The sequence below is a fragment of the Durio zibethinus genome, chromosome 23, assembly GCF_047325235.1.
Source record: "Durio zibethinus cultivar Kanyao isolate XHJ-2024 chromosome 23, ASM4732523v1, whole genome shotgun sequence".
In the NCBI taxonomy this organism is placed as follows: domain Eukaryota; kingdom Viridiplantae; phylum Streptophyta; class Magnoliopsida; order Malvales; family Malvaceae; genus Durio; species Durio zibethinus.
In genome coordinates this window covers 8946901-8971897 of record NC_143184.1, presented here as the reverse complement: position 1 = coordinate 8971897, position 24997 = coordinate 8946901, and the positions used below count along the sequence as shown (strand labels likewise).

The 24997-nt window shown below is 31.0% G+C and overlaps 3 protein-coding genes across 3 annotated transcripts; 2 read left to right on the top strand and 1 right to left on the bottom strand.

The window, feature by feature from the left end:
• The first annotated feature begins 1214 nt into the window (after positions 1-1214).
• LOC111313532 (glucan endo-1,3-beta-glucosidase 3-like) lies at positions 1215-3644 on the top strand. The gene is made up of 3 exons (XM_022914217.2): positions 1215-1558; positions 1644-2972; positions 3370-3644. Exons 1-3 carry the CDS (start codon positions 1501-1503, stop codon positions 3402-3404), a joined length of 1422 nt encoding a protein of 473 aa, XP_022769952.2. The 5' UTR covers positions 1215-1500; the 3' UTR covers positions 3405-3644.
• A 4049-nt stretch (positions 3645-7693) lies between these two features.
• LOC111313531 (clathrin coat assembly protein AP180-like) lies at positions 7694-10865 on the top strand. The gene has a single exon (XM_089752560.1). The coding sequence runs from the start codon at positions 7943-7945 to the stop codon at positions 10349-10351; it is 2409 nt and encodes an 802-aa protein (XP_089608686.1). The 5' UTR covers positions 7694-7942; the 3' UTR covers positions 10352-10865.
• Positions 10866-12639: 1774 nt separating this feature from the next.
• Positions 12640-16595, bottom strand: LOC111314547 (uncharacterized). The gene is made up of 2 exons (XM_022916007.2): positions 14609-16595; positions 12640-13621 (listed from the first exon to the last, which is right to left on the bottom strand). Exon 1 carries the CDS (start codon positions 16377-16379, stop codon positions 14640-14642), a length of 1740 nt encoding a protein of 579 aa, XP_022771742.2. The 5' UTR covers positions 16380-16595; the 3' UTR covers positions 12640-13621; positions 14609-14639.
• Positions 16596-24997: the final 8402 nt, after the last annotated feature.

Sequence of the window (24997 nt, the reverse complement as noted above, 5' to 3'; positions counted from 1 at the left end):
ATAGTAATAGATTTGATCTTTCGTAATTTCTTTTTTATATTTAAAATTGACAGATATTTATCTTATCATTAAATTAAATTTTAATAATAAAATTTAAAATTTAATTCAATTAATTAACATAAAATAATACATTTCCTTATTTTTAGACCAAGTTTCATTCGTAAAAAAAAAAAATTCAATATTACGACAATAAACTATTCATAATCAATTGGATCATTGGATTATATAAATTTAAATTTAATCATTTGTATATTAATATTATTTTAAATATTGATAATTTATATGATATGAAAATATAAAATATATTTTTAATTTTATTAAATTTATATAATTTTTTTAAAATTTTAAAATATATTATTTTTGTATTTTTTTTATTATTCTTATTTTATATTACCGTTAAATTACATGATCACATCATTCATATCTATATTGAATAATGAATGTGATATTACATATTGCTTTGTATTTGTCCCTTATTGTACAGTATTTTGTTCATCAAAATCCATGGGAGAAGAATCCGAACGTTGACACACTTTTTTATAGATTTAGATGTGGTTTGACTACAACACAAAAAAAGCACAATAATTGTGCAATTTTACTTTTTTCTCCCATCCAGTTATAAGCACCGGCGGTTCCCTACTTCCCTGTCCCAACCCAACGTTCAAAAAAAATGAGTAAAAAGGGGGACCCTTCAAGGTCCACAGCATCCCATTCACCTAATACACCTTTCCGGACTCACTTTATTTCCTTTATCTCCTATTTCTCACTACGACCACCCTCAAATCCAACGTTTCCACACTTCCAGCTAAGAATGGTAAACGAGATGAAATGGAGAAATGATAAGCATTGATGGTAATGAGGGTGAGTAGCATAGGAATGCAGCATTCGCATAAACAAAAAAACAATAATTATATATTTATTTCTCACAAAAACTAATAGTTTATATATTTATATTATGTTTTAATAAAATTTATATATCATAATTTATATATATAATATAAACATAAAATTTATATAATTTTTATTAAAATTTTAAATTCATTCTCATCTATAATTTTTAATGTCTTAGATTGTGAGTGAAAAAAAAAAAAAAAGTACATCATAGAAAACGGTCGAGTAAGTGGGGCCACGTGGGGTTGTAGTGGCCAATGTTTACCAATTTTTTTACTAATTTCCTCGCTCTTATAGGCCCTGATTGCCTAAGTGGATAAATCGTGGTCCGTGCAGAGTTTGCCCCTGCCTCGGTCCGTCTTTACCTTGCCCGGTCTGCCACCGTTCTCTCTCCGCTCTTCGGTTCTTGTCAATTTCCCCAGACACTGGGGAGTGGGGTCCATCTCGATCTCTTTAAAAACACTATTCCCACTCACACGCCTAATCTCCCTAACTCTCCCCCATCTCTCATTTTGTAAACGGAAAACCCTACCATTAAACTCTAACACTACCATTTCCACCTGATCAGTTATTTTTAGATCCGCTTCTTAAAAATACTAGAGCAGAGCAATGGAGCACTTTTTAGTTTCTCTCTTCCTTTTACTCATTTCTGTTTTCACTATTGCAGGTAACCTACATTTTCAGTTTTCATTTTTTGTTCCTTGCTTTTTCTCTTCTGAAAAGATCACGCATTTGTTCTTACCATTTTTCAGATTGTGGTTCTATTGGAGTAAACTATGGAAGAATCGCCAGCAACCTTCCGTCAGCATCCAAAGTAGTGAAACTACTAAAATCCCAAGGTCTAAACCGTGTCAAAGTCTACGATACGGATCCTGCTGTCCTACATGCATTATCCGGATCCGGAATCAAAGTGACCGTCGACCTTCCCAACGAACAACTCTTAGCTGCAGCCAAAAGCACTTCCTTTGCAAACACTTGGGTCCAGCAAAACGTCGCGGCTTACTATCCTCACACTGAAATCGAAGCCATTGCCGTTGGTAACGAAGTCTTCGTGGACCCCTACAATACGACCAAGTTCCTCCTACACGCAATGAAGAACATCCACCAAGCTTTGGTTAAGTTCAACCTTCAATCTGATATTAAAGTCTCTTCCCCCATTGCCCTTTCCGCTCTCCAAAACTCTTACCCGTCTTCAGCTGGATCTTTCCGACCCGAACTCGTTGAGCCCGTTTTTAAACCCATGCTGGATTTCCTTCGCCAAACCGGGTCTTTCCTCATGGTCAATGCATACCCGTTTTTCGCTTACGAGTCAAACACTGACGTCATCTCGTTGGACTACGCATTGTTTAGAGAGAACCCGGGTGTGGTGGATACGGGTAATGGGATGAAGTATTTCAGTCTTTTCGATGCTCAAATCGACGCCGTTTTCGCGGCAATGTCTGCTTTGAAATATGACGATATTAAATTGGTTGTGACGGAAACGGGTTGGCCGTCAAAGGGCGATGAGAATGAGAATGGTGCGAGTATCCAAAACGCCGCCGCATATAATGGGAATCTGGTCCGTCGGATCTTGACCGGTGGTGGAACCCCTTTGAGACCCAAAGCAGATCTGACCGTTTATCTGTTTGCCCTTTTTAATGAGAACATGAAGTTCGGGCCCACGTCGGAAAGAAATTACGGGCTTTTTTACCCGAACGAGGAAAAAGTTTACGATATCCCTTTCACTGTAGAGGGGTTGAAGAATTACCAGGATAACCCGTCGCCGGTCTCTGGGAACCAACAAAGGGTAGCGACTCCCGTCAACGGCGGAGGAGGAGGCGTGTCGAAAAGTACGACGGGGAACACGTGGTGCGTTGCGAATGGTGAAGTGGGTAAGGAGAAGCTACAGGCGGCTCTAGATTACGCATGTGGTGAAGGAGGTGCTGATTGCCATCCAATCCAGCGAGGTTCCACGTGTTACGATCCTAACACCATCGAAGCCCACGCATCGTTCGCATTCAATAGTTATTATCAAAAGAACGGACGCCAAATGGGAGCTTGTTACTTCGGCGGGGCGGCCTATGTCGTCACTCAACCACCCAGTTCGTACTCTATCATAAACCCTTGCTTTTAATTTTAATGCGGCGTTTTTTTTTTTTTGCAAGCTTTGCTAATGTGCACCGGAAGAGTTAGTCGGCCACTTGAGTGAGAAATCTATGGTGCACGCCAGGTCAAAAAAACCCATGAAAGTGAAATAGAAATCTTTCAAATGCTTACGTGGTGTCCATCTATTGGGTTAATATTATGGCTCCTTTTTTCTGAGATAAACAGTGTTAAATAAATGATAATTATGCAGCCCTGCAATTTGCCTACCTGAATTATTGTTGTCCTAGTAAAGTGTGGGCCTACGGCTGAAATTTTAAATATGAGATTTATTTCTTCTGAATCTATCATTTGTTTTACTGTTACTAAAAGTAAGTGCCTGTTTTTCTTTTACAGAGTATGGTAATTGCGAGTTTCCCACAGGATACTGAAGACCAACCATAAAGGGTCAAAAGGTTGGGAAGAATTGACTGGTTGAAAGAGATTAATGCTACTTTTTATTATAGGGATTTTAGGGTTTGGAATTTTTTTGAGGTTGGAGGGTGGGGACTATTGTGTATTTACTTGTTGGATTTGTGAGGCAAATGTTTAGGCTACCTCTGTGTATAAATGGATTATAAATTACGTTTGTAGCTCAACCTTGAATGGAATGATCAGTTGATTACTACTAGTACTAGTGTTATTTTTACCTTGATTACCAACTTAAAGCTAAAAGTTGAGACAATGCCAAACTGGGAGTGAATTGAGATAGGCTGGAAACCACAAAGAGTGGTGATCCATACTCACTTTGGGCAATCTATATGTCTATAGTGCTCAGTTACTTCATATTTGTTGGCATTCTACAGTTGCTGTTTTGCTCCAAATAGGTGCATTGATTGAGTGATTGATTCCCAAAGAAGAAAAGGATTTCAGTGGCTTGATCCTTTGTCCATTCGTTTAATGTAGTCTACATGGTTCCAACAGTTTTTAAAATTCCTCAAGCTTTCTTTACTTGAATAACTTGTTAGATATCATAGTTGGATTTGGAAATAATGATTTGCAAGAATGTGCCACCGAGTTGATACCACGTTTGATTTAGTATTAATCCAATCGCATATCTACACTTATTCCCTGTTTTGCTCAAATAGCCAAGTAATTGGATTCTTTCGAGCACCAAATTGCTTCCATTTCTCTACCTCTAAATAGACTCTTGCTATTTGCACATACAAAAAAAAAAAAAAAGTCCTTTAATTGAACGCCACTAGAAGTATAGGTGAGAACTTAAACCAATGGAGGCATAGAAGAAGGATAAACAAAAAGGTCCAAAAAACTTTTTAAATTATAATGAAATATTTATTATAGCATTTAAAAATTAAAATTATGAATTTATTAATTAATATGATATTTATAAAATTTTATTTTTATCATGTATCATTATTTAAAATTAGTTATACTAAAAGTAAATATCATGTTAGTTGTTAAATTTATAATTTAATTATCATATTAAAATTTTTTAAAATTTAAATATTATATTAAATATTTTATTATAACTTAAAATATTATACATGATATGAACTGAAGTAAAAAAAAAAAAAAAAACTCTTGTACACGAAGAGAATAACCAAAGTCAAATTTGGATTCCACTTCTCAAAACACTGGAAAGAAAACCCAACATTCTAAATCAAATTTTTTACATCGTATGCTAACCAATTCCCTGCCTCAGTTGTACATGTACTATAGCCATGATCGCAGCAATAACCCAATTGGGTCATTGTCACTGGCTCGGAAAAAGGATTTAGTTAAGAGTGTAATGAAAAGAGCGTTTATTAATAATTTGTGAATATACTTTATTTTTATTTGTTTATATTTATTTATTAAATTTGTTGAATGATCATGAATAATGTGTAAATAGGTTTAATTTTTATTTTTTATTAAATTTAATAAATAATTATAAATAAAATTTTAATATTTATTAATTAATCAAACAAATCATAAATATAACAAAAATTCGTATATATTCATCTTAAATACTGAAAACTACCTCTTTATCGAATAATACCGAGACAGGTTATCAATAAGACTTAAACTCCACCAGGACCACTTCACTCAAGGTGAGTGACATTATCAATCCAACCAACTTCTTGCTGGTTAAAATTTTAATCGTAAACCAAGGTTAGAATATCAATAACCTTGACAAACAAAAAAAATCACTTAATTTCTTATCAAGATGACTCTTCTACAAGAGGATAAGATAATAATGAAAAGGTATAAACTTGTAGGCCCTGATTGGATAATTGGAAAGTCGGCAGGAGAGATGATCAAAAGTATCATGCTGTGTAAAAGTTACCTTGGATCCAGATTGAACTCTGCTTTTTGTTTCAATGGAAAATTGTGAACATTTCAATCAGGGAAAATGGGGAGTTTGTAAATGGCTTTGTCTGTAGAAAACACCACTGAAATTGCAAATACAAGGCATAATAATGATGTGATCCTGGAAAGACGTGGTGGTGAGAAAACTATTGATGTAAATCAAAAGCATGTTTCATTTTTTTTTTTTTTTTTCATAAGCAGACGACAATGTTCTTTTGAGGGAAAAGAAAAAGTACACATTTTTTAAGCCCTGAAAATGAGAGAGGTTGATCCCATGTGCTTGAGGTCCCATCTACTCAATCGCACCAAGGGTCTACTGGTCTAGTATCTAATATTGAAATGTACTGTTGTTGCTATTGAGAAGAAGAAATCAGGTAATTTCGTCAACTTGGAGGAGCGTATGAGCATGGTCTATGGCTTGCCATTTAATTGAAAAGGAGCGATATCATTTTTAAGAAAAAAAAAAGCCAATATTTAAATAAATTTTTTGGATAAAATTCATAAAATCACAAACTAAAAATACATATAATTAAAAACAAAAAATAAAATAAATATGCAAATTACTCTATAAAAATATTAAAATATTAAAATTTAGTTAATTTTTTTTATAAAAAAATTAAAAATAAATAAATTATTCAATCTCTCGAATTAAGATAAGATATATCATATCTGATAACTTAAAACAAATAATTATAAATTATGCATTCGATATGATCTCAACAAATAATTATCAATAAAATTTAAACTCAAATTTTTTTTTATAAAAAAAAAATAAACTTTAACCAACTACGTTGCTCAAGTGACCCAAATTCTAGCTCGGTATGACAGTGAAGAGTCAAGCTCAGATATTTTTGGAGCTAATGCCAAGCAACTCGACTATAATCTTATTTACGAACCAGCAATATTTCCAACCGTAGGCTGTTTGAAGTCTTTGATCAGTTGTATGCAGACCAGCAGATCAGCTCCTCTCCCACCTCCCCAATCCATTTCGAGAAAAATAAAGAGTCAATAATATTTTTTTGTACTTAAATTTTAGTAAAATGAAAACATTGACATCCAAAAAAATAAAATATATAATTTATATTATAAATTTTTAAATAATGTGTTATTTTATCCAAATTATAATAATATCAATATAACTCATTTATATATTATTTAATTAATATAATTTTATTATATAACTATTATTTATTAAATAAATATGGTAAATATTTCGTAAACATTTTATGTGAATATCACATGATAAAAAATAATTTATTAAAATATATTTTTATTATTTATATTCGATAATATTTGTTAAACGTCGTATATATAAATTGATATAATTAAAAAAATTAAATTTTAAATTAACATCATACATAATTTGAAATTTTAATATGAAAATTATATATTTTATTTTTTAGGCATCAATTCATATGTTTTCTCAAAATTCAATTAAAAAATAATTAAATCAAAAAATTAAAAAAAAAGAGACATTGGATAGTTGACTTTGCAGTAACTTATTAAAATATATTTTTATTATTTATATTTGATAATATTTGTTAAACGTCATATATATAAATTGATATAATTAAAAAAATTAAATTTTGAATTAACATCATACATAATTTGAAATTTTAATATGCAAATTATATATTTTATTTTTTAGGCATCAATTTATATATTTTCTAAAATTTCAATTAAAAAAATAATTAACTCAAAAAATTAAAAAAAAAAAAGAGACATCGGAGAATTGACTTTGCAGTGACTAAAGATGGGAGGTGAGGATATCGAGGGATGAGAGTAATTATGGTGTTGATTATTGGTGACAGTAATTACTTATAAAGGAAAATTATTATTGGCAATAATATATAGCGGTAGTGGTGAACCACCCAAAATGGTTGGGTGGGGGGCATTATGAAAGGTTAAACAAGTGAAGGGTGAAGGGATCTATCTCTCCAGAAACATGAAAGCTCAGTTGGAGCAGAGATCCGGATTCCCTTGCCTGCCTGCCTCCCATTTAGAACTTGGCTCTTCTTACTGTCGACTCACATGCTCTATTATTGCAATTCCTACTTTCAATTTTTTTCACTGCTTTTTTCCATGTTTCACGGGTCTAACTCAAAAAACATGCCTAATAAATAGAGGATATAACCTTATTTTATAAGTCCAAAACCACCATCATTACACCATAATAAGACACCGCATATGAGATGGATTTATGCGGTAGGAGATTTTTACAGCTCAAATACAGATCATTCTTTCCAATTCTTAATATTCCTTCTAAATATGTATTAAATCTTGGTCTGCCTAACATTTCTCATATGTGTCTTGATATATGCTATATGATACATCTTCAGTAACGGATGTAGGTTCATATATATGCATAAACCCTCTGTTTGGCGAATGGCTATCCACTCCGCACTAGGAATAGGAAATTCCAATGTTCAAAGGAATGGGTCAACGAAATTTACGAGTCTTCGTCATGTTTACGAGGCAGGGAGAGTCTCAAGGGTTTTGGTTATAGTCCATCACCCAAAATAAATGACACATTTCCATCCAATGCTTTTCTTAGGATCATAATTTTCCAAGAGAACAAGTCCCAAAAGAAAAAGAAAACGAGAAAGCTCAGAGAAGAAAGATGCCAAGCAAGTTAAAGAAGGCAATTGAGGCAGTGAAGGACCAAACAAGCATCAGCCTAGCCAAGGTTGTTAACACTAATTCCTCAAATCTTGATGTGGCTGTTCTCAAGGCCACAACCCGTGACCAAGTGCCCATTGACGAGCGTTACGTTAGTGAAATCCTTCAGACAATCTCATCCAACAAGCTCCATGCTGCAATTTGTGCCCATGCCATTGCTAAAAGAATTGGCAAAACAAAGAACTGGGTTGTTGCCCTCAAATCTTTGATGCTTGTTCTTCGAATTTTTCAAGATGGCGACCCCTTTTTCCCTATAGAAGTCCTTCATGCAAGGAATCGTGGAGCCAAGATTCTAAACCTTTCCAATTTCAGGGATTACTCCAATTCAAGCCCTTATGATTACACGGCCTTTGTAAGGTCGTTTAGCTTTTATCTTGATGAGCGTTTAGATTGCTTTGTCACAGGGAAGCTTCAAAGAAGATTTACGAACAAAGAGAGGCTAAGTAGCTATCCAAGAAGCCATCGAGTTAAGCAACAGCCTGTTCGAGATTTGAAACCGCCAATGTTGCTTGACAGGATTTCTTATTGGCAACGATTGCTTGATAGAGCCATTGCCACAAAGCCAACAGGCGCAGCCAAGACAAACCGTCTGGTTCTGATTTCTCTTTATGATGTCGTCCAAGAAAGCTTTGATCTTTACAGGGACATATCTGATGGACTCGGTCTTCTTTTAGATGGTTTCTTTCATTTGCAATATCAATCCTGCGTCAATGCCTTTCAATATTGTGTGAAAGCCACAAAACAATTCGAAGAGCTTTCTTCGTTTTATGATTTTTGTAAGAGCCTTGGAGTTGGGAGAACCTCAGAATATCCAAGTGTGCAGAAGATATCAGAAGAGCTTATGGAAACTTTACAAGAATTCTTGAAAGACCAAGCTTCGTTCCCATCTCCTGGGAAATCCCCATCTTCTAATTCGGCTCATTTGCTTCTTCTACCGGCACCATCAGCCAAGGATCCTTCAGAAACTACAGAGAGAGAATCTCAAGCTGGTTCAAGATGCACATCCTTGGAAGATTTGATGAGTCAGACAGAACCTGCTGAAACTCTAAGCCCATCTTTCTCAGTCGGACATTTTTCGGAGCTGTCTGAAAAACGGTGTCACGAACAAGAAGATATGTATAATGTCACTGAAACTGGTTCAAATCATTCCTTGCCCATTGATCAAGGGACAAATGTGACTATAGATTTTGTATCCTTTGATGACTGGCCAACGGTTGATAAAACCCAAAGGCAACAAAATTCAGCAATTTCGAATTCAACTAGGGGTGAAAAGGGTTGTTGGGAGCTTGATTTACTAGAGGCGACAGCACAACCTGTAGAGGTTTCTCAAAACTTAGCAAACGATCACTCTTTCTTTGACAACTGGTTACAACAAGATCATAAGCAAGTACAAGCTTCTCAAAATGGAGCCAATGATCTCTCTCTTTTCAACAGCTGGCTGCAAGAAGATCATAGAAAAGAACAAGCTTCTCAAATTGAAGGCAATGGTCATTCATATATCAATGACTGGCTACAAGAAAATCAACAGCATGAGCAAGCTACTCACAACGTAGCCAAGGGCCATTTGTTTTTTGATGGTTGGTTACAGGAAGATAAAAAACTAGAACCAGCTTCTCAAATTGTAGCTAATAATGGCCACTCCTATTTTGATGACTGGCTTCAGGAAGATAAAAAAGAACCAGAAGAAGAACAACATTCAGCATCGAATTGGAGCAATGGTAGTAAGGAAGGTTGGGAGATTGTGTCAGTAGAAGCCGCAACACAACCTGCACAAGCTTCTCAACATTTAGCCTATGGAATTGAGCCCTCAATGGCAAATTATTTATTTGATCAAAGGCCAATATTACCTCCACGCCAATACAATCCATTTCTTGAAGATGAAACAGATATATCAGCATCTATTGCCACCACTACCAATGACAATGCAGCCTTTCGTGATAAGTTCTCAATGGCACCAAAATTTCAGGCAGCACCAACTTTCTTCGCTCAGAGTCTTGATGAAACAGATACATCAGCATCCATTGCCACCACTACCAATGACAATGCAGCTTTTCCTGATAATTTCTCGATGGCACCAACATTTCAGGCAACACCAGCTTTCTTCGCTCAGAGTCCTAATGAAATGTCCACACCAACATTTCATGCGATACCAACATCTATTTCCCAGGATCCTAAAGGGACAACAGCAGCGTTTAAGGATGACGACTATGACCCTTTCGGTCAATGGCCTACTATGAAAGCTAAAAACAATGTTTCTCCTGATGGATCAGTAGATCAACAAAATGTGTTACTTCAACAAGAGTTGTGGTTGCAGAACCAAGACAAGATTATGGCAAGGCACATAGTTTGATCTATTCTTGAATAAAAATGTATATTCATTTTGTAAATAACTTCGTAAAACAAATTTACTAGTTTACAATTTTTTCAATCAACCTCTTTTTTGGTAGTTTGCCAGGATAATCCAACATACAAAGTACTCAGAGAAACGTTTTTTTTATCTCCTCATGTGAGGCAGTGTCCCTTATTCGGAAGTAAAACAGTTTTTTCACTGCTGGCATGACTTTTTTAATTAATTCTAACAGGTTAGTTATATTGTGCAATACATATGCAATGAGGTAATTAATTGGGCTCCAATGAATAAACTACCTAAATCCGACCCTGAACTGAAGCAAAACATACATACCTCTGGAACTGGGTTCCATAATTTTAAACTGTCTATTTTGGAAGTAAAAAGGAGTAAAAACAAAGTGTCCGTTTCAAATTGCACCTGCTTTTAAAGGTATCATAGAATTGTTAAGCCAAAAGGATTGCTTTGTGTCATATTCATTCGAAATTTTGAACAAAACAACAGAAAAGTCCAATTATTAAGTTGAATTATGGTTCACACTTCACACCTCATACTGGGAGTTATGGCATGGTTGGTGCCCTTATGTGGATTCCATTTTTTTTTTTTTTTACCCTTGGCGGCCATATATAAGCTGTAACTAACAAATCTAAAGGTTCTGCAAAAGATTTTCCTAAATTAGTATCAACTAATAAAATTTTTCATATATTGATATGAAAATATATTAATAACGTACACGCAAGGTGATCATATACTAGTATTATAAATATTGTCTGCCGTATTCCAGGAAGTAACAAGTAGTTAAACTTGGAGTCATTTCTTTTAACCTCAAATGCAATGGAATGTAAATTATTATAGTAATTTGCAAACATGAATTTGGTGTTGCACTGCATAATCATTGTCCATATTTTTGTATTTGTAAAGACATGTTAATGAAAATCACTTTCTTTGTTTTCGAGAGAAAAGCTTATCTTTTTTTTTTTTTTTTTGATCACTTTCACACTTTATGTAGTAATAGTTTTAGACCAACACCTAACCTTCAACTTCAACTACCAGCAGCATTTCAGCGTCCACACATCCATTTCCTTGGCCGTCTAAGCTAGTACAGTCTTAGGTAGAATCCTTCTTTTTTTTTTTTCCAGGCATCAGCCATCAAGCACTGCCTCTAGCCATCCCCCAAGGTCTAGATTTTGTCCTAAAAAGGACGGTGAGTTATTGAACTTTAAAAGACTCAAACTGTCGTCTAAACGAACGGATAGCATTAGCAACCAAGTATTATGTCTACTCGTGGAATTTGTCAAACGTATATCAAACGACGGGATAAGGCTCAAGTATGATATTCTTAGGGTTTATGTCATGATTTTTAAATTATAGTATAATATTTAACATGATATTTTAACTTCAAGAATTTTTAATATATTAATTAAATTATTAATCTGTCAATTAAAATTATATTTATTTTTAATGTGATTAATTTTAATAATAATATATAATATATAAATAATTTTTAAATAATATATTAGTTAATAAATTTATAATTTAAATAATGCATTAAAAATTTTTTAAATTTAAATATTATATTAAATATTTTATTATAATTTAAAAATATTTTTTGTCATAATAAACTACTATTTATAATAAATCTGAAACGCATTTTAATTGATTTATCTAATATTTTTAAAAGAATAATATTCAATTCATTTAAATTTTAATATTTATACCATAACCTTTTTTATTAAAAAAAACCTACAAATAGTAATCTTTTTGTCTCTTTTTTTTATATATATACTTTTTAAGATATCTCAAAATTATATGTTTTTTATATCTAAAATTCTTATATTTTTATATTTCAAATTTTTTATGATTTTATTTATTTTTTATGTTAAAAATATTAACCTTTAATTTTATAAAAAATAAATTTTAATATTAAATATATTAAAATTAAAATATTTTTCATAAATTCAATAAAAATAAAAAATACCCAAATAATTTGAGAGAGAGAGAGAGAGAGAGAGAGAGAGAGAATAATATATTTTTGGCGCGACAGAGTAAAAGAAAAGTTTAGACAGAATTGTGATGTGTGAAGGTAATGATAGAAGCTAAGAGAGAAGGAAGCATGAAGCTTTACAGCTTGTTGACGCAGTGGCTTTAAAGGGGTCTCTGGGGAAATATGACCTTAACCAACATTGCCCCCCACAAAAAAAAAGATAAACCTTTTCTTTAGCACCATCTGCTGGAGTGAGGTAGAGTATTTCGGTACCAATGACAAATAAAAACAACCGAAACAAGGGTGATGACTCGAGCCTCGAGAACGAAGCAAGCAACCAAGCAAGCCATAGCATGTTACGTTGTGAACAAAGAAAAGGACTGCTCAATATTATCTTTCGATAATATCCTGGTCTAGTACAATACTACTTATATATTTTTATCTTTTCTTTACCCATGTGATGTCGCTGTACTCTTCTGCTTGGGACCCGCACTTTTAGCCTTTCATCGACCTTTATAGCTCCCCTTCTTCCCTACAACTGCGCCCTCCTTCCCTATTTTTCTTTTCCTGACTGCTGCTGCCTGTTTCCTGCATGCCGCCTCCCCCTCTTCCCAATTTTTCTGTTCTTTCTCCTTTTCAGATTCTCAATATCAGTCGAGTCCCACTGCTCCATCAATCCTATTTATTTTACTTCTAAATTTTCGGGTCCGTTGATCATCAACATGTCTTCTTTGCCAAGCTAAACATTCAGGATTTCAAACAAAATGTGAAAAATAGAGGCCCACCACCCACATTCACAAATCTGATGAAAGAGTTCAATACCAAGACCATAATCTTTACCGTTGATTTCTTCCCATTATCTACTGGTAGGGAAAACGGAAAACCCCAAAAAGCCAAATCATTTCATTTCATAAAACAAAGATTTCAGGAATTTACATTATAAAACAACGTCCATAAGAAAAGAAAAGACAAAAAAAAAAGGAAGGAAACATAACAATCGTCGTATCCTTCCCTTACAACTCACCTCCATAAGTTAATCTAATATTAATTAAAAAAAATTAAAAACAAAAACGAGCAAAATGAGGATACTCCCTAAAAACCGCATCCATTCCTTTTGTCATCATATATAAAATATTAAATGCTAATTGATATTTTAAATGGTATATTAAAACTTTTTTTTTTTTAATGATATGAGGGGAAAAAGTCTGGAGTATACGAAGCGTCTTTGTCGCTTTTCCACCAAAGCAGTTTCTCATTCTTCTGACAGTTAGAAAATTCCAAACGAACTCCTGCAATATAAATTAAGCCCAAAAAATTTGTCAATAATATGAAAAATAAAATAATTATAAATATTATTCACTAAAATTTCACGTGCTAGAAAGTAGAAACGTATCTACAAAATCTGCTCCGTTAATTTAGTCTTGGAAAACGAGGCCGTATCATGTACAGGATATTCTAGAGGAGTAAGTAATCTAATCATACTGCTAATGGCCTGCTAAAATTTAATATACAAAAAAGGAATTTCACGCTTTCTTTTTTAAGTGGAATTGAAGTTTTTTTGAATAACAAATCAAATTAATTCAAATAATCTAATATCTTACTCGTAAAATTTATATCGAATTTGATTGAATATTTTTATTTTTTAAATATAATAAAAAATCTAATATTTAATACTAATATTTATAATCTTATTAAATCTAATCAAATTTAACGAATCAAACTCAACCGACCCAATAAAATTACAAAATCAGCTCAAGCATAAAAAATAATTTTATTGAACTAGACTCAAATTTTCGAGTTTCGCGCGCGTTTGAGTTTTGAAGTTGTACTAAATACTAATAACTTCGAATCTGGCAGTGTATCTAATTGGCTCCATTACACCCTTACAGGACACGGGCATGTTTACAGATACCACGTCAGCATTATTACAAATAGTAAGCTCACCAAAACAATTGGGTCCATCGAATCGATGATTTTCACGATGGACCAGAAACATCTATGGCTTCGATGTTTTAGCCATCATTCTTTTTCAGGATTAAAGATATTATCACTCGGATAATCGAAAACCCTCCCTGTTTTAGTGCTGACGTGGCAAACTAGTACAAGTAACTAAAATCTTATGGAAAAAAAGAAGGGGCAACATCGTACTTTTAACCCTAATTAATGGCGATAAAATAGAGGACAGTTACTCCACGCGTCACCAAGAAGTTTAGATCGAAACGAAACCCAAACAAAATCCCATTTTTCCAATTATATCCTCGTAAAAAAGAACGTACCTTAGTTGGCGGGGGTTAGTATCTTTTCTTGTTATTCCCTCCAAGTCCTGCTGAAAATGCTCTTCAGTCTATTCCCAGCGAGTCTCTGAAGCGCCTTCTTAGCTCCGGCGACTTCCATTTCCGCCAGACTCTGCAGATGCTTGTTGGCTCCCGCAGCCGCCAGTCTCTTCCTACAACCATCGCTTCCTCCGCCTAACACCGTCGTCACCACCATCAATGGAAGCTTCTTAGAAACAGCCGCATTCTTCGGATCCAACATCTGCACCAATCTCATCACACTCTTCTCATCTCTAACCAACTCCTTCCTATTTGATCGGACAGTCAACAGCGAAACAATCGCTTGCGCCGCCGCTTCCTGTAACCCAACTGGCTTCGGTGATTCCATTAATTTTACCAAAGAACCCATACAGCTAGAAATTGCTCGCTTGTTTCCATCACTGACCGACAACTTTGATAACAAAGAAGCTGAAATCTGTTGTAAAATCATGTTCCCGTGCTTAATAAATTCACTCAATTGGATAATGAAGGCCGTTGAAGATGACAAAACCCGTGAAACGGAATCTGCGACAGAAAGTGAACTGATTGTACGAAGAACATGCTCGATTGTATCTGAACTTGATAAATCTTGAATCAAATGCATTAATCTTGGCAATCCTTTTCCTTGTATAATCAAAGCGCGAAAATATTCACCCGAAGAAGCGAGTATTGAAAGGCAATTGGCTGCTTTTTCTTGTGCAGCGGTGGTACCTGAGACTAACAACTGGAGTAAAACGGGTATCACACCTTCTTCACTCAAAGCCATTCTAATATCTTCCACGGAAGCCACGTTTCGAAGAGCGCCAACCGCGTGGGTTTGTGTTTGTTGGGAACCAGATCGGCTGGCTTCTATTAAGACCCAGACTCCGCCGTATGCTGAAATTGCCCACGAGTTTTCGGGATCGGCGGTGATTGCTTCAACAGCAATCGCGGCCTTTTCCTTTAAAGGAACGGAACCTGTTTCGAGGATTCTTAACAAAGGCCCTAATCCTCCTTCCTCGAAGACGATCCTTCTCGAATCTTCGCTTGAAGAAGCCAACAGCGACACTGCTAAAACGGCTTGTTCTCGAATTAAAGGTTGGTTGCTAACATCGAGAAGAGTAATCAAATAGCCAACATTTCCTTCTTTAGCAACCACAACAGTAGATTTCTCGTCGTCGGTTAGAAGCTGGAGAAGTGATTCTAAAGCTTTCTTTTTGAACTCAATGCCTCCAATCTGAAGTCGCGTAAAGAGATCCCTGATGAAAAATCCTAAATCATCTTTATCAGAGTCAGGTCCCGGGTGAGACAAAACGATGGCGTTGGATTGGTGAAGAACGCCAGATCTGAGAAGCAAATCGAGGTCATGGAGATGGTTGGAGAGAGAAGACGAAGCCATGTCGAGGTCGCTTTGCATGAGGAGTTTCCCTCCGGTGAAGGAAGAGAGAGTACATTGATCGGAGAGAGCTTTTAAACGTTGGAGAGTAGAGAGAAGAGAAGGGAAAAGAGTGTGAAGCAAAGAGTTCTCGTTCCAGTGAGGAGATTCAGAGATTAAGGAGAGAGAGCATTGGAGAGAACAGAGCTTTGATTGAACGACTTGCCACCGTCCTACGAAGGATCGAACGGTGAGGGAAGAGAAGAGGAGGAGAGAGAGGACGCCGGTGATTAAGTCGAGAAGCGTTTGCAGTGCTTGAGGTTCTAATTGTTCTGACGGCAGCGGAGGAGGTGGCGGTTGCAGTTGTTCGAATGGATGCATTTGCGGTTGAAGCCCAGATCAGGAACCGGAGCTAGAAGTGTTGGGATTAAGGTGAAGAGGAAAAAACATGAAAAGCGAAAGCGTTTGCTTGGACGGAAAGGAAAGAGAAGGAAATGGAGAGAAAGAGAGAGAGATGGAAAGAAAAGGGTTTCTCAGTGTGAGAGAAGCGTTGGAGGCGAGGGTAACCGTGTATTGAGGGAATGAGGAGCTGGAGCTGGCTGGTTGGTTCCTGGCTTGAGCTAAAGACTTAGCTACGGCACGTTGACAAAATCTTTTTAAAAAAAAAAACTTTCCACCACGTCATATTAGAATACCATTTAAAAAGGATCTATTTCTTATTTTTTTTATAGAAATATGAACTTTATTTAAAAAAAATGAGAGGTTGACTTTTTAATTAAAATAAAATTTAATTTAACATTATTATTATTATTATTATTCAGAGGTGATGGGAAATTTAGAATGAATACCGTGGGCCTCAAATTTGGCAGGTGGAAAGCGCATAACATAAGCATTGAGGATTTTCTTTCTTTTTTTAATCCAAATAATTAAGAATTTCCTTTTTCTTAATAGGAAGAAATGAGAAGTTTGAAATTTTAATTGCTCTACGAAGAAGAAAAAAAAAATCTATGCTTCATTTCATTATTCAAGAAAATAATTGATTTGGGACTAAATACAAATATACAATTAATAGTATATCTTAATTCTTCCTTCTTTTTTTTTTTGAAATAAAATCAAATTCAAATAACTCCTTGTTTATTACAGTAGATTTATTTGCAGATTTAAAATGTTTCACGTTTGGAAGGCATGAGAAGGTGACTTAAGGGGTTGCCACGGATTATTGTTCGGTTTCGAGACAGGAAAATCTTCGTTTTGGTTGGTTAAATAATAAAAAAAAGTAAAATTCTGCAATTAATCGTTATATTTAATAATAATTAAAAAAATTAAAATTTATACTAATTTAATTTAATAATATTAATCTAATTAATAACATTATTACTTAATTGACTAATGTGGCCGTTGACCATTAGATAACGTTAAATTGGCTAACGTGATTGTTATTAATGTGGCATTAATTAATTTTAATAATGTGACATCAACTTATTAATATGATAATTAACTTACTTAAAGTAATTTATTAAATTTAATATGTATTAATTTTAAAATTAATCATATTATTTAATTTAATATAATTATTTAAATAATTTTTTTATGAATACTTAAAAAATTAAAAGTTTTTATTATGATACATAATATTAATGTTTCAACTTATCAAATAAATATTTTTTCCTTTCATTTTGTTATGATTCAAAATTCGTCCTTCAACTAGATAGAAGATCATCCTTTGTAAGAATATAGGTTTGAATTTTTTATTTTGTTTGATTGAATATAATGATTATTTCATTCATGATTTATATTGGATTAACAATGCAACTTTATTCAATAGTTTAATTCATTATAAATTTTGTTATATAAAATATTTATATTAATTTAAAAAAATTAATTTTGATATATTAATTTCAATTAGTAATATTATAATTGATTATTGTAAATGATAACAATGATATTATTAATAATTAATTATATATAATAAAAACTAATATATTAAAGGAATTAAATATTTTTAAATTTTAATATTTTTAAAAACTAAAAAATTTTCAAAATATTTCTTATATTAAAGAGATTAAATAGTAATTTTTTATGTGAATATAAAGACTTAATTTCAAATTTTATGTGCAAGTACAAAAATCACATTTTCAAATTTCATATGAGTATAGGGTTTAAATTTCAAATTTTGTATAAATATAAAAATTATTTACATAATTTGATAATTAATTTCATTAATTTCAACTGTTAAGTCAATAAATCAATGTCACGTTATTAAAATAAACACCACATCAACATTTTGAACGATCACATAAAATAATTTAATGAATATCAAGTAATGCTATTATAAATCGAACCAATATTGTTAAAACAAACTATTATGAGGATCTAATTTCTGTAAATTATTATATAGAAACTAAAGTTCAAATTTCAGACAAGTATAGAAACTAATTGCATAGTTTGATATAATAAAAATATTTTTAAAATTTAAATTTTTGTTTAAATAAATTTTTATATTTGTATTATATTTAAATAATTTTTTAAATTTTAATTTGCACTCAAATAAACTTTTAATATTTAATTTATGTCTAAATAAAAATTTAACATAAATTATTTTTTATTTAAAAAATTTTTATTTAGATATAAATCAAAATATGAGAACTTATTTTGGTACAATAAAAATATAAAAATTTATTTTAAAAAAATAATTTAAGAAAATTTTAACTATTTTTAATCTAATTAATTAAAAAGGATTGGTCAAATATAGATTAAATTTAAAAAAATAATAATAAAGGAACGAAATAGGAATGAAGAGTCGAACTGGTACTGTTCAATTGAAGAGGGCCAAAATCCAACATGTGTGGGCTTAAAGGAGTACATACAAGTTAACGAGGTCCATTTGTTGGAAGTTACTCCCACTCACCCTTCTCAATAAGACGAAATCATTTAGTACAGCTGTTAAATATGTACAATCAACTCGAAAATCAAATTTCATTTGATTTTTGTTTGTTTTAGATTCAATACTAAATTCCTTATTTAGATCAACTTGAAACTTAACTCATTTTATGTAATTATTTTTTTAAAAAAATGAAATTTAATAATTTTAAATTTTAATATTTATATTTTTTTATTTCAAATCACAATTTCTTTTATAATTTTTTTTTATTTAGATCCAAATAAAAATGGATACGGAAAATTTTACTTTTAAGTTGTAAATAAGCTTTTACTTTTAAAACTTAATATTAAGTCTATGTATAAGATAATTTTTTTTAATATAATTATTGTAATTTGTAAACAAACTTTAGCACCTCTTCCTTGAACAATCATTATATTCCTATTGATTTTTTATATATCAAATATAAGAGAAAAGATCTAAGGAATGATAGAAGATAAAGTTGAAAAGATAATCTACAGTATTAATTTTGTAGAGATTAAAAGAAGATAAAAATGATTATTGTCGTAACAGTTTTGGGATCGTCAAACATAAATAAATTTTAAAATCGAAATAAATGAGGGAGTCACCACCAATCATTGTTAGGGTGTGCTTGATCACTAAAAAAATTATCTTTTTAATAAAATTGTAAAAGCAAATTTAAAATTTATCAAAAAGATAAATTTCGATCTACGAAAATCAAGTTAGATTCGAGAGTCGATTACGTGTGGAGAAGGATTAGCACATCCACAACGTCCATAAATTGGTACTATTTAATCATGCACTATTTTCAGTGTTAGATAAAATAGTTTTGGCTTAAAATTTAATATTAATTCTATTCATTTAAAAAATATATTTTTGCTAAAATTTTTATTTAGAAATATAAAAAAAATCATTTTCTCAAAAATATAGATATTTTTATTTTTATTTTTATTTTTTTACTTTTTGATTATTTTGTTTGGTTATTTTTATTTAATTTTTTATCAGATAAAATTTATAAGAAAAAATCATTAGAGATAAATGTTCCACCTTTCTCAAGATATATGTAAAAATTAAAAAAAAAAAACTACAAAAAATTCACAAGTTATCAAGATATTCAAATATCCACAAGTTGTTTTTTCTTTTAGCCTTGTAAGTTTTTGTCTAACACATAAGAATCCTAAGAAAATGCAAAATTTGTTACTTTCCCTTTGGACCTAAACAAGATGTAAATCACGTAAAAAATTATGGCACCACCCTCCCATAATATAAACTCTCCTCTTCTATCGCCAATTCCGAGTCACTCTCCACACACTCAGTTCCTCAAAGTCCCGGTCACAAGCCAGCCCCAATCCAAAATGAAATTATTTTTTTGAAAGAAATAGCATATAATGTTATAAAATTTGCTTTACAAAATCTTGAAAAGAACATCTCAACTATTTATCAGATGAATTTTCAATTTGAATCTTACACATAGAAAGATTGAGATTTATTTGATCAGAAATTACTAATTTTTATTACGTAATCCAAAAAGTGGTAATTTTTGAGTCATGAGGATAGCATTAGAGAATTACAGATTGGGTGAATGTTAAACGGGCCGCATTCCTCAGGGTTGATTAATCCCTGCAGTCAATGGTAGTGAAGACTGGATAGAAATTCGTGGGCTCAGGTTCGAAGGAAAAAAATTGGGCTTTGCCTACAAATTCTTTGATTAGTTGCGTTTAGTAATTGTTTCTATGTTCGTTCTTTATTCTCGAAAGTAAGAAAATGAAAAATCCATTCAAACTTCAAAGTAGACAGTATTTTTAGGATAAAATTATTTAAATGGGAAGAAGCCAACGGTGAACAAAAGCATGGAAGCTCATTCCAAAACCTAGACTAGAAACAATCCCTCGACAGCCACGCTCAACACCACCATGTCCCTCAACCACTCATTCTCGACGGCCCCCGTGGCGTCGCCAAAACCACTATCATTATCGACTATACGATCTCCCTCTCCCTAAATTCACGTTTCCATTTTTTATTATACTTTTTTAAAGTTAACGATATAAATAACTTTTTAAATTATTGTAAAATATTTAATATAATATATAAATTAAAATTGTAAATTTATTAATTAATATAATATTTATTTTAATGTGAATAATTTTAAATAATAATATGTGATGAACAACTTTTAAAATATTATATTAATTAATAAATCTATAATTACGAATATCAAATTAAAATTTTTTTACATTTAAATATTATATTAAATATTTTGTTATAATTTAAAACGAACGATATTAATTTTTTTTATATTTGTTTCTTTTTCCAGATCTTCTGGTTGAGTGGAACAAAGGCCCCCATCTAACGGGCTACGTAGAATTAGCTTAATCAGTGAAAGACCATCCCAATTTCAACGGCTTGTTTCCTTGGTCCTCCTGTGAGCAACCTTCTTTAGCCAACTGCCAAACCCAAATCGAAAACTAAAATATATTAGATTGAAATTAAATGTTTTTTTTTTTTTTGTGTGTGTAATTCAAAATCATATGTATAAAAAAAAGAGCCGTCCAATATTTTTTTCACAGAAGCATCAAAATATTATTAGTATATTAATATATAATAAACAATTAAACATTTATGTTTAATTGTTTCAGTAAGATGTTAGTTTCTATTGCAACATTTTTTTTTTTTTTTGTGGTTGTAGAACGTCGATGCCAAAAGTTTAGTATTTCCTTGGTAGTGTATTAGAAAAAGTCTATGAGGCATGTAGATTAAGGATTAATTACGCTTATTTCATGTTTTCAGCTCTTTGTGATTAATAAGGAGTCATGCTATCGCATAAAAAAGATAAATAAACAAATTAATTAGAAGAGTCATGTTAAACTCAAAACATATCTTTAACCATCATATTCACTTTGCATGCATTAGTTTCTTCATATAGAAAATTATCAATGAAATATATTTTAAAATTTTTTTAATAAAATCAAAAAGTTATCAGATACCTCATTAAGATAAATAATAATTAAAATATTTAATTACATTTTGATTTTATATTACTATATAATTTGTTAGGAATTTTCAGTATTATACATTTAGAAGTCAAGCGAACAATATATATAAAAGGGATCCACTTAGATATTGCATTATTTTTTTTTATCTTCGAATCAAAATGGATAAATGTAAGTTTTATGCATTTTATTTTGATTTAAGAGTAAAAAAAAATTATAACACTTGCACTAATGTAAGTGGATTCTACTCATATATATATTATATATATATATGAGAAATAAAGAATTTTGAGCTAATTTGATTTAATTTGTTGATGTTTATACACATCTATATACAATACTATCAATTGAGTATATCAAGTTATCAATAAAATTCGAAGTCAAGTGAATTTAGAACTTAACTCAATTCATTTAAATAATTATTTAACAAACTTGCATTCAAAACCCAATACCTATTATCCCTTTTCATAAATTTTGAGCTAATTTGATTCAATTTGTTGATGTTTATACACATCTATATATAATACTATCAATTGAGTATATCAAGTTAGCAATAAAATACAAAGTGAAGCAAATTTAAAATTTAACTCAATTCATTCAAATAATTTTTTTTAAAACATAATATTTAACAAATTTGCATTCAAAACCTAATGCCTATTACCCCTTCTCATATTATCAAACTATAATATACTTTGTAAAAAAATTTCAAGAGTCTAAGCAATTGGAAAAGGTCAAGCAATGCAGTCGATGCAAGTTGGCATATTACTATTTAACATCTGGGTTTTTCCTTAGCAACTTTATAATCAGTGGAGGATGCAAATGCTATAGTAAGATATATTAGTAGTTTAAAATATAGTGTATTTTATATTGAGTAAAAATATCATTTATATATAGTTTAAAAGAGATTATTTATGTTATTTAAGTAATTGATCTATGTGTTGGAGTGGGTAAAGTCATTTAAATTTGTTAAAAGTTTTTCTAATTGATTAAACAATTTTAAAAGTAAAAGATAAGCATTTAGGCTTATTTAGTAGCTAGATTTAATTTTTAAATTAATTTTTTTATTTCTAAATATTACTTAAACATTTTTTTATTTTAAATAAACATATTTAAATAAAAAAAACATGATAATTTGAATAAACATATCTGAACATAAATATATAACTATTTAAATAAATTTTATTTAAACAAGAAAAATATGATTATAAAAAAAGTCATAACTTTTTGAATTAATTTATTTTGTGACTGTTTATTTATTATAAATAAAATTTTTTGCTTGACTAATTTTATTATTTTTTATTAGAAGAATTTTTTTTAGATTTTATTATATTTTATAGACATAATTACTTTTAAATAATACTCTTCACGTCTTAAAATTAATTTATTATTATTTTTTTTAAAATTTTCTAACAAGATATCAATGGATACTATCAAATATTAGAAAATAAAAAAAAAAATTTTTATACCCCTAAAAGTTTTTCTTGGACATCTTCGAAATCTTTTGTTGAACATATATTTCTTAATTTTTTAAATATTTCATTAACTCTGACTATCCAATATTTAATCACGATTCAAAACTAACCAACTTCTAGTATATAATAAATAAACTCAAAAAAATTCTAAATTTGTCACTACTTAAAACCCCACTTTTCATCTACTTTTGTGTTTGGTAGCACTCTTATTTTTTTTTAATATATTTTTTAATCACTATTTCAAATACATATAAGTTTCAAAATTTATGACCCACTCCCACACATAACAGGAGTCAAAACGTGACAATTCTTCCTTCCCCATGACTTCTGCAATTTCGAGGTTGGTCCGAGTTTGGTGAAGACTGAAGAAATATGTTCATGTAATAACTATAGTCTATGAATTTAGTTTATACTAATCTGTAAGAAAAGAAAAAAAAAAGTATGTTATATTTTAATTTTCAATGTGGAATTTTTTAAGTAACCCAACTTACACTTAAGAATAAAATATTTCTAAAGTTAAAAATAGTAATGAATGCCCTAAGTTTTCCATAAAACATATATTAATTTAACTAGCATTTCTCTTGTTCTTTTACACTTTATTTATTTTTTCTTCCCAAAGATATGTAGAACAGGATATATATATATATATATATATTTTTTTTTTTTAAATTGTACTACCTTTACCCCAAAAAAAAAAAATTGTAGTCCCTTTTATTCTTGAGCACACGTTTAAATGATTGACTCTTTAGTTTGGTCTATATGATTAGGTATGGAGGTAAGTAAAATGATGAAAAATTATAAAAGTGCCCCTGAAAATCGTGACCAAAGGTTTGAATACATTTAATTAAAATATTAATATAAAATTACTTAATGATATTTTACCAATAAATTTAGTACTTGGAGAGCAAGCTTTTAGAGTTATAAATTGGGTTTGATCCGATCCAAAAACACATGCATTTACAAATAGTAAATGAGTTAAAAACCAAGGATATGAAAAAGTTTTGGGATATTTTTCATTTTTGTTTCTTTTTTTTTTTTTAATCCTAATCACCTGAGAATGAACTTCCAATGAAAAAAAAAAAAATCAATAGTTCTTGGGATTTTTCAAAAAAAAAGAAAAAATCAAAAGTTTGGTAAATTCCCACGTTTAAAAGAGCAAAAATAATCCAAACAAATTAATCAAATTGAAAATAATAAAAAATGGGGGGTCAGATACAATTTAGAAAAACGAGTGGAAGAAAATTGGGTAAGCATGGTTTTCAATCTTTCATTATAAGAAGGCCCTACCAGTAGAGAGAAAACAAAAGATTTTTTTTTTTTTTTTGTTATTTCAAAGCAAGTTCCGGTCCCCTACTAATTTGATCCTTAATTTGTCTATCCCAAACTTAATACCATGAAAATGAAAGAATAGTTATAAAGTTAATGGTGTGCCCCCACTCCCGAGTCCCTTTCAATATTTGCTAAGTAGTAGTCTTGTATGAGAAAGAAAATTCCATCTGATGATGACTCCACCACTTTTTTTTTTTTTGTTGACACCTTGACTCAAATATTAACTACAAATTGCATATATAATAATAAATATCATTAATATTCTTTTCTCAGAGTGAATTTGACTGACAGAAATTTCCTTAATTTATT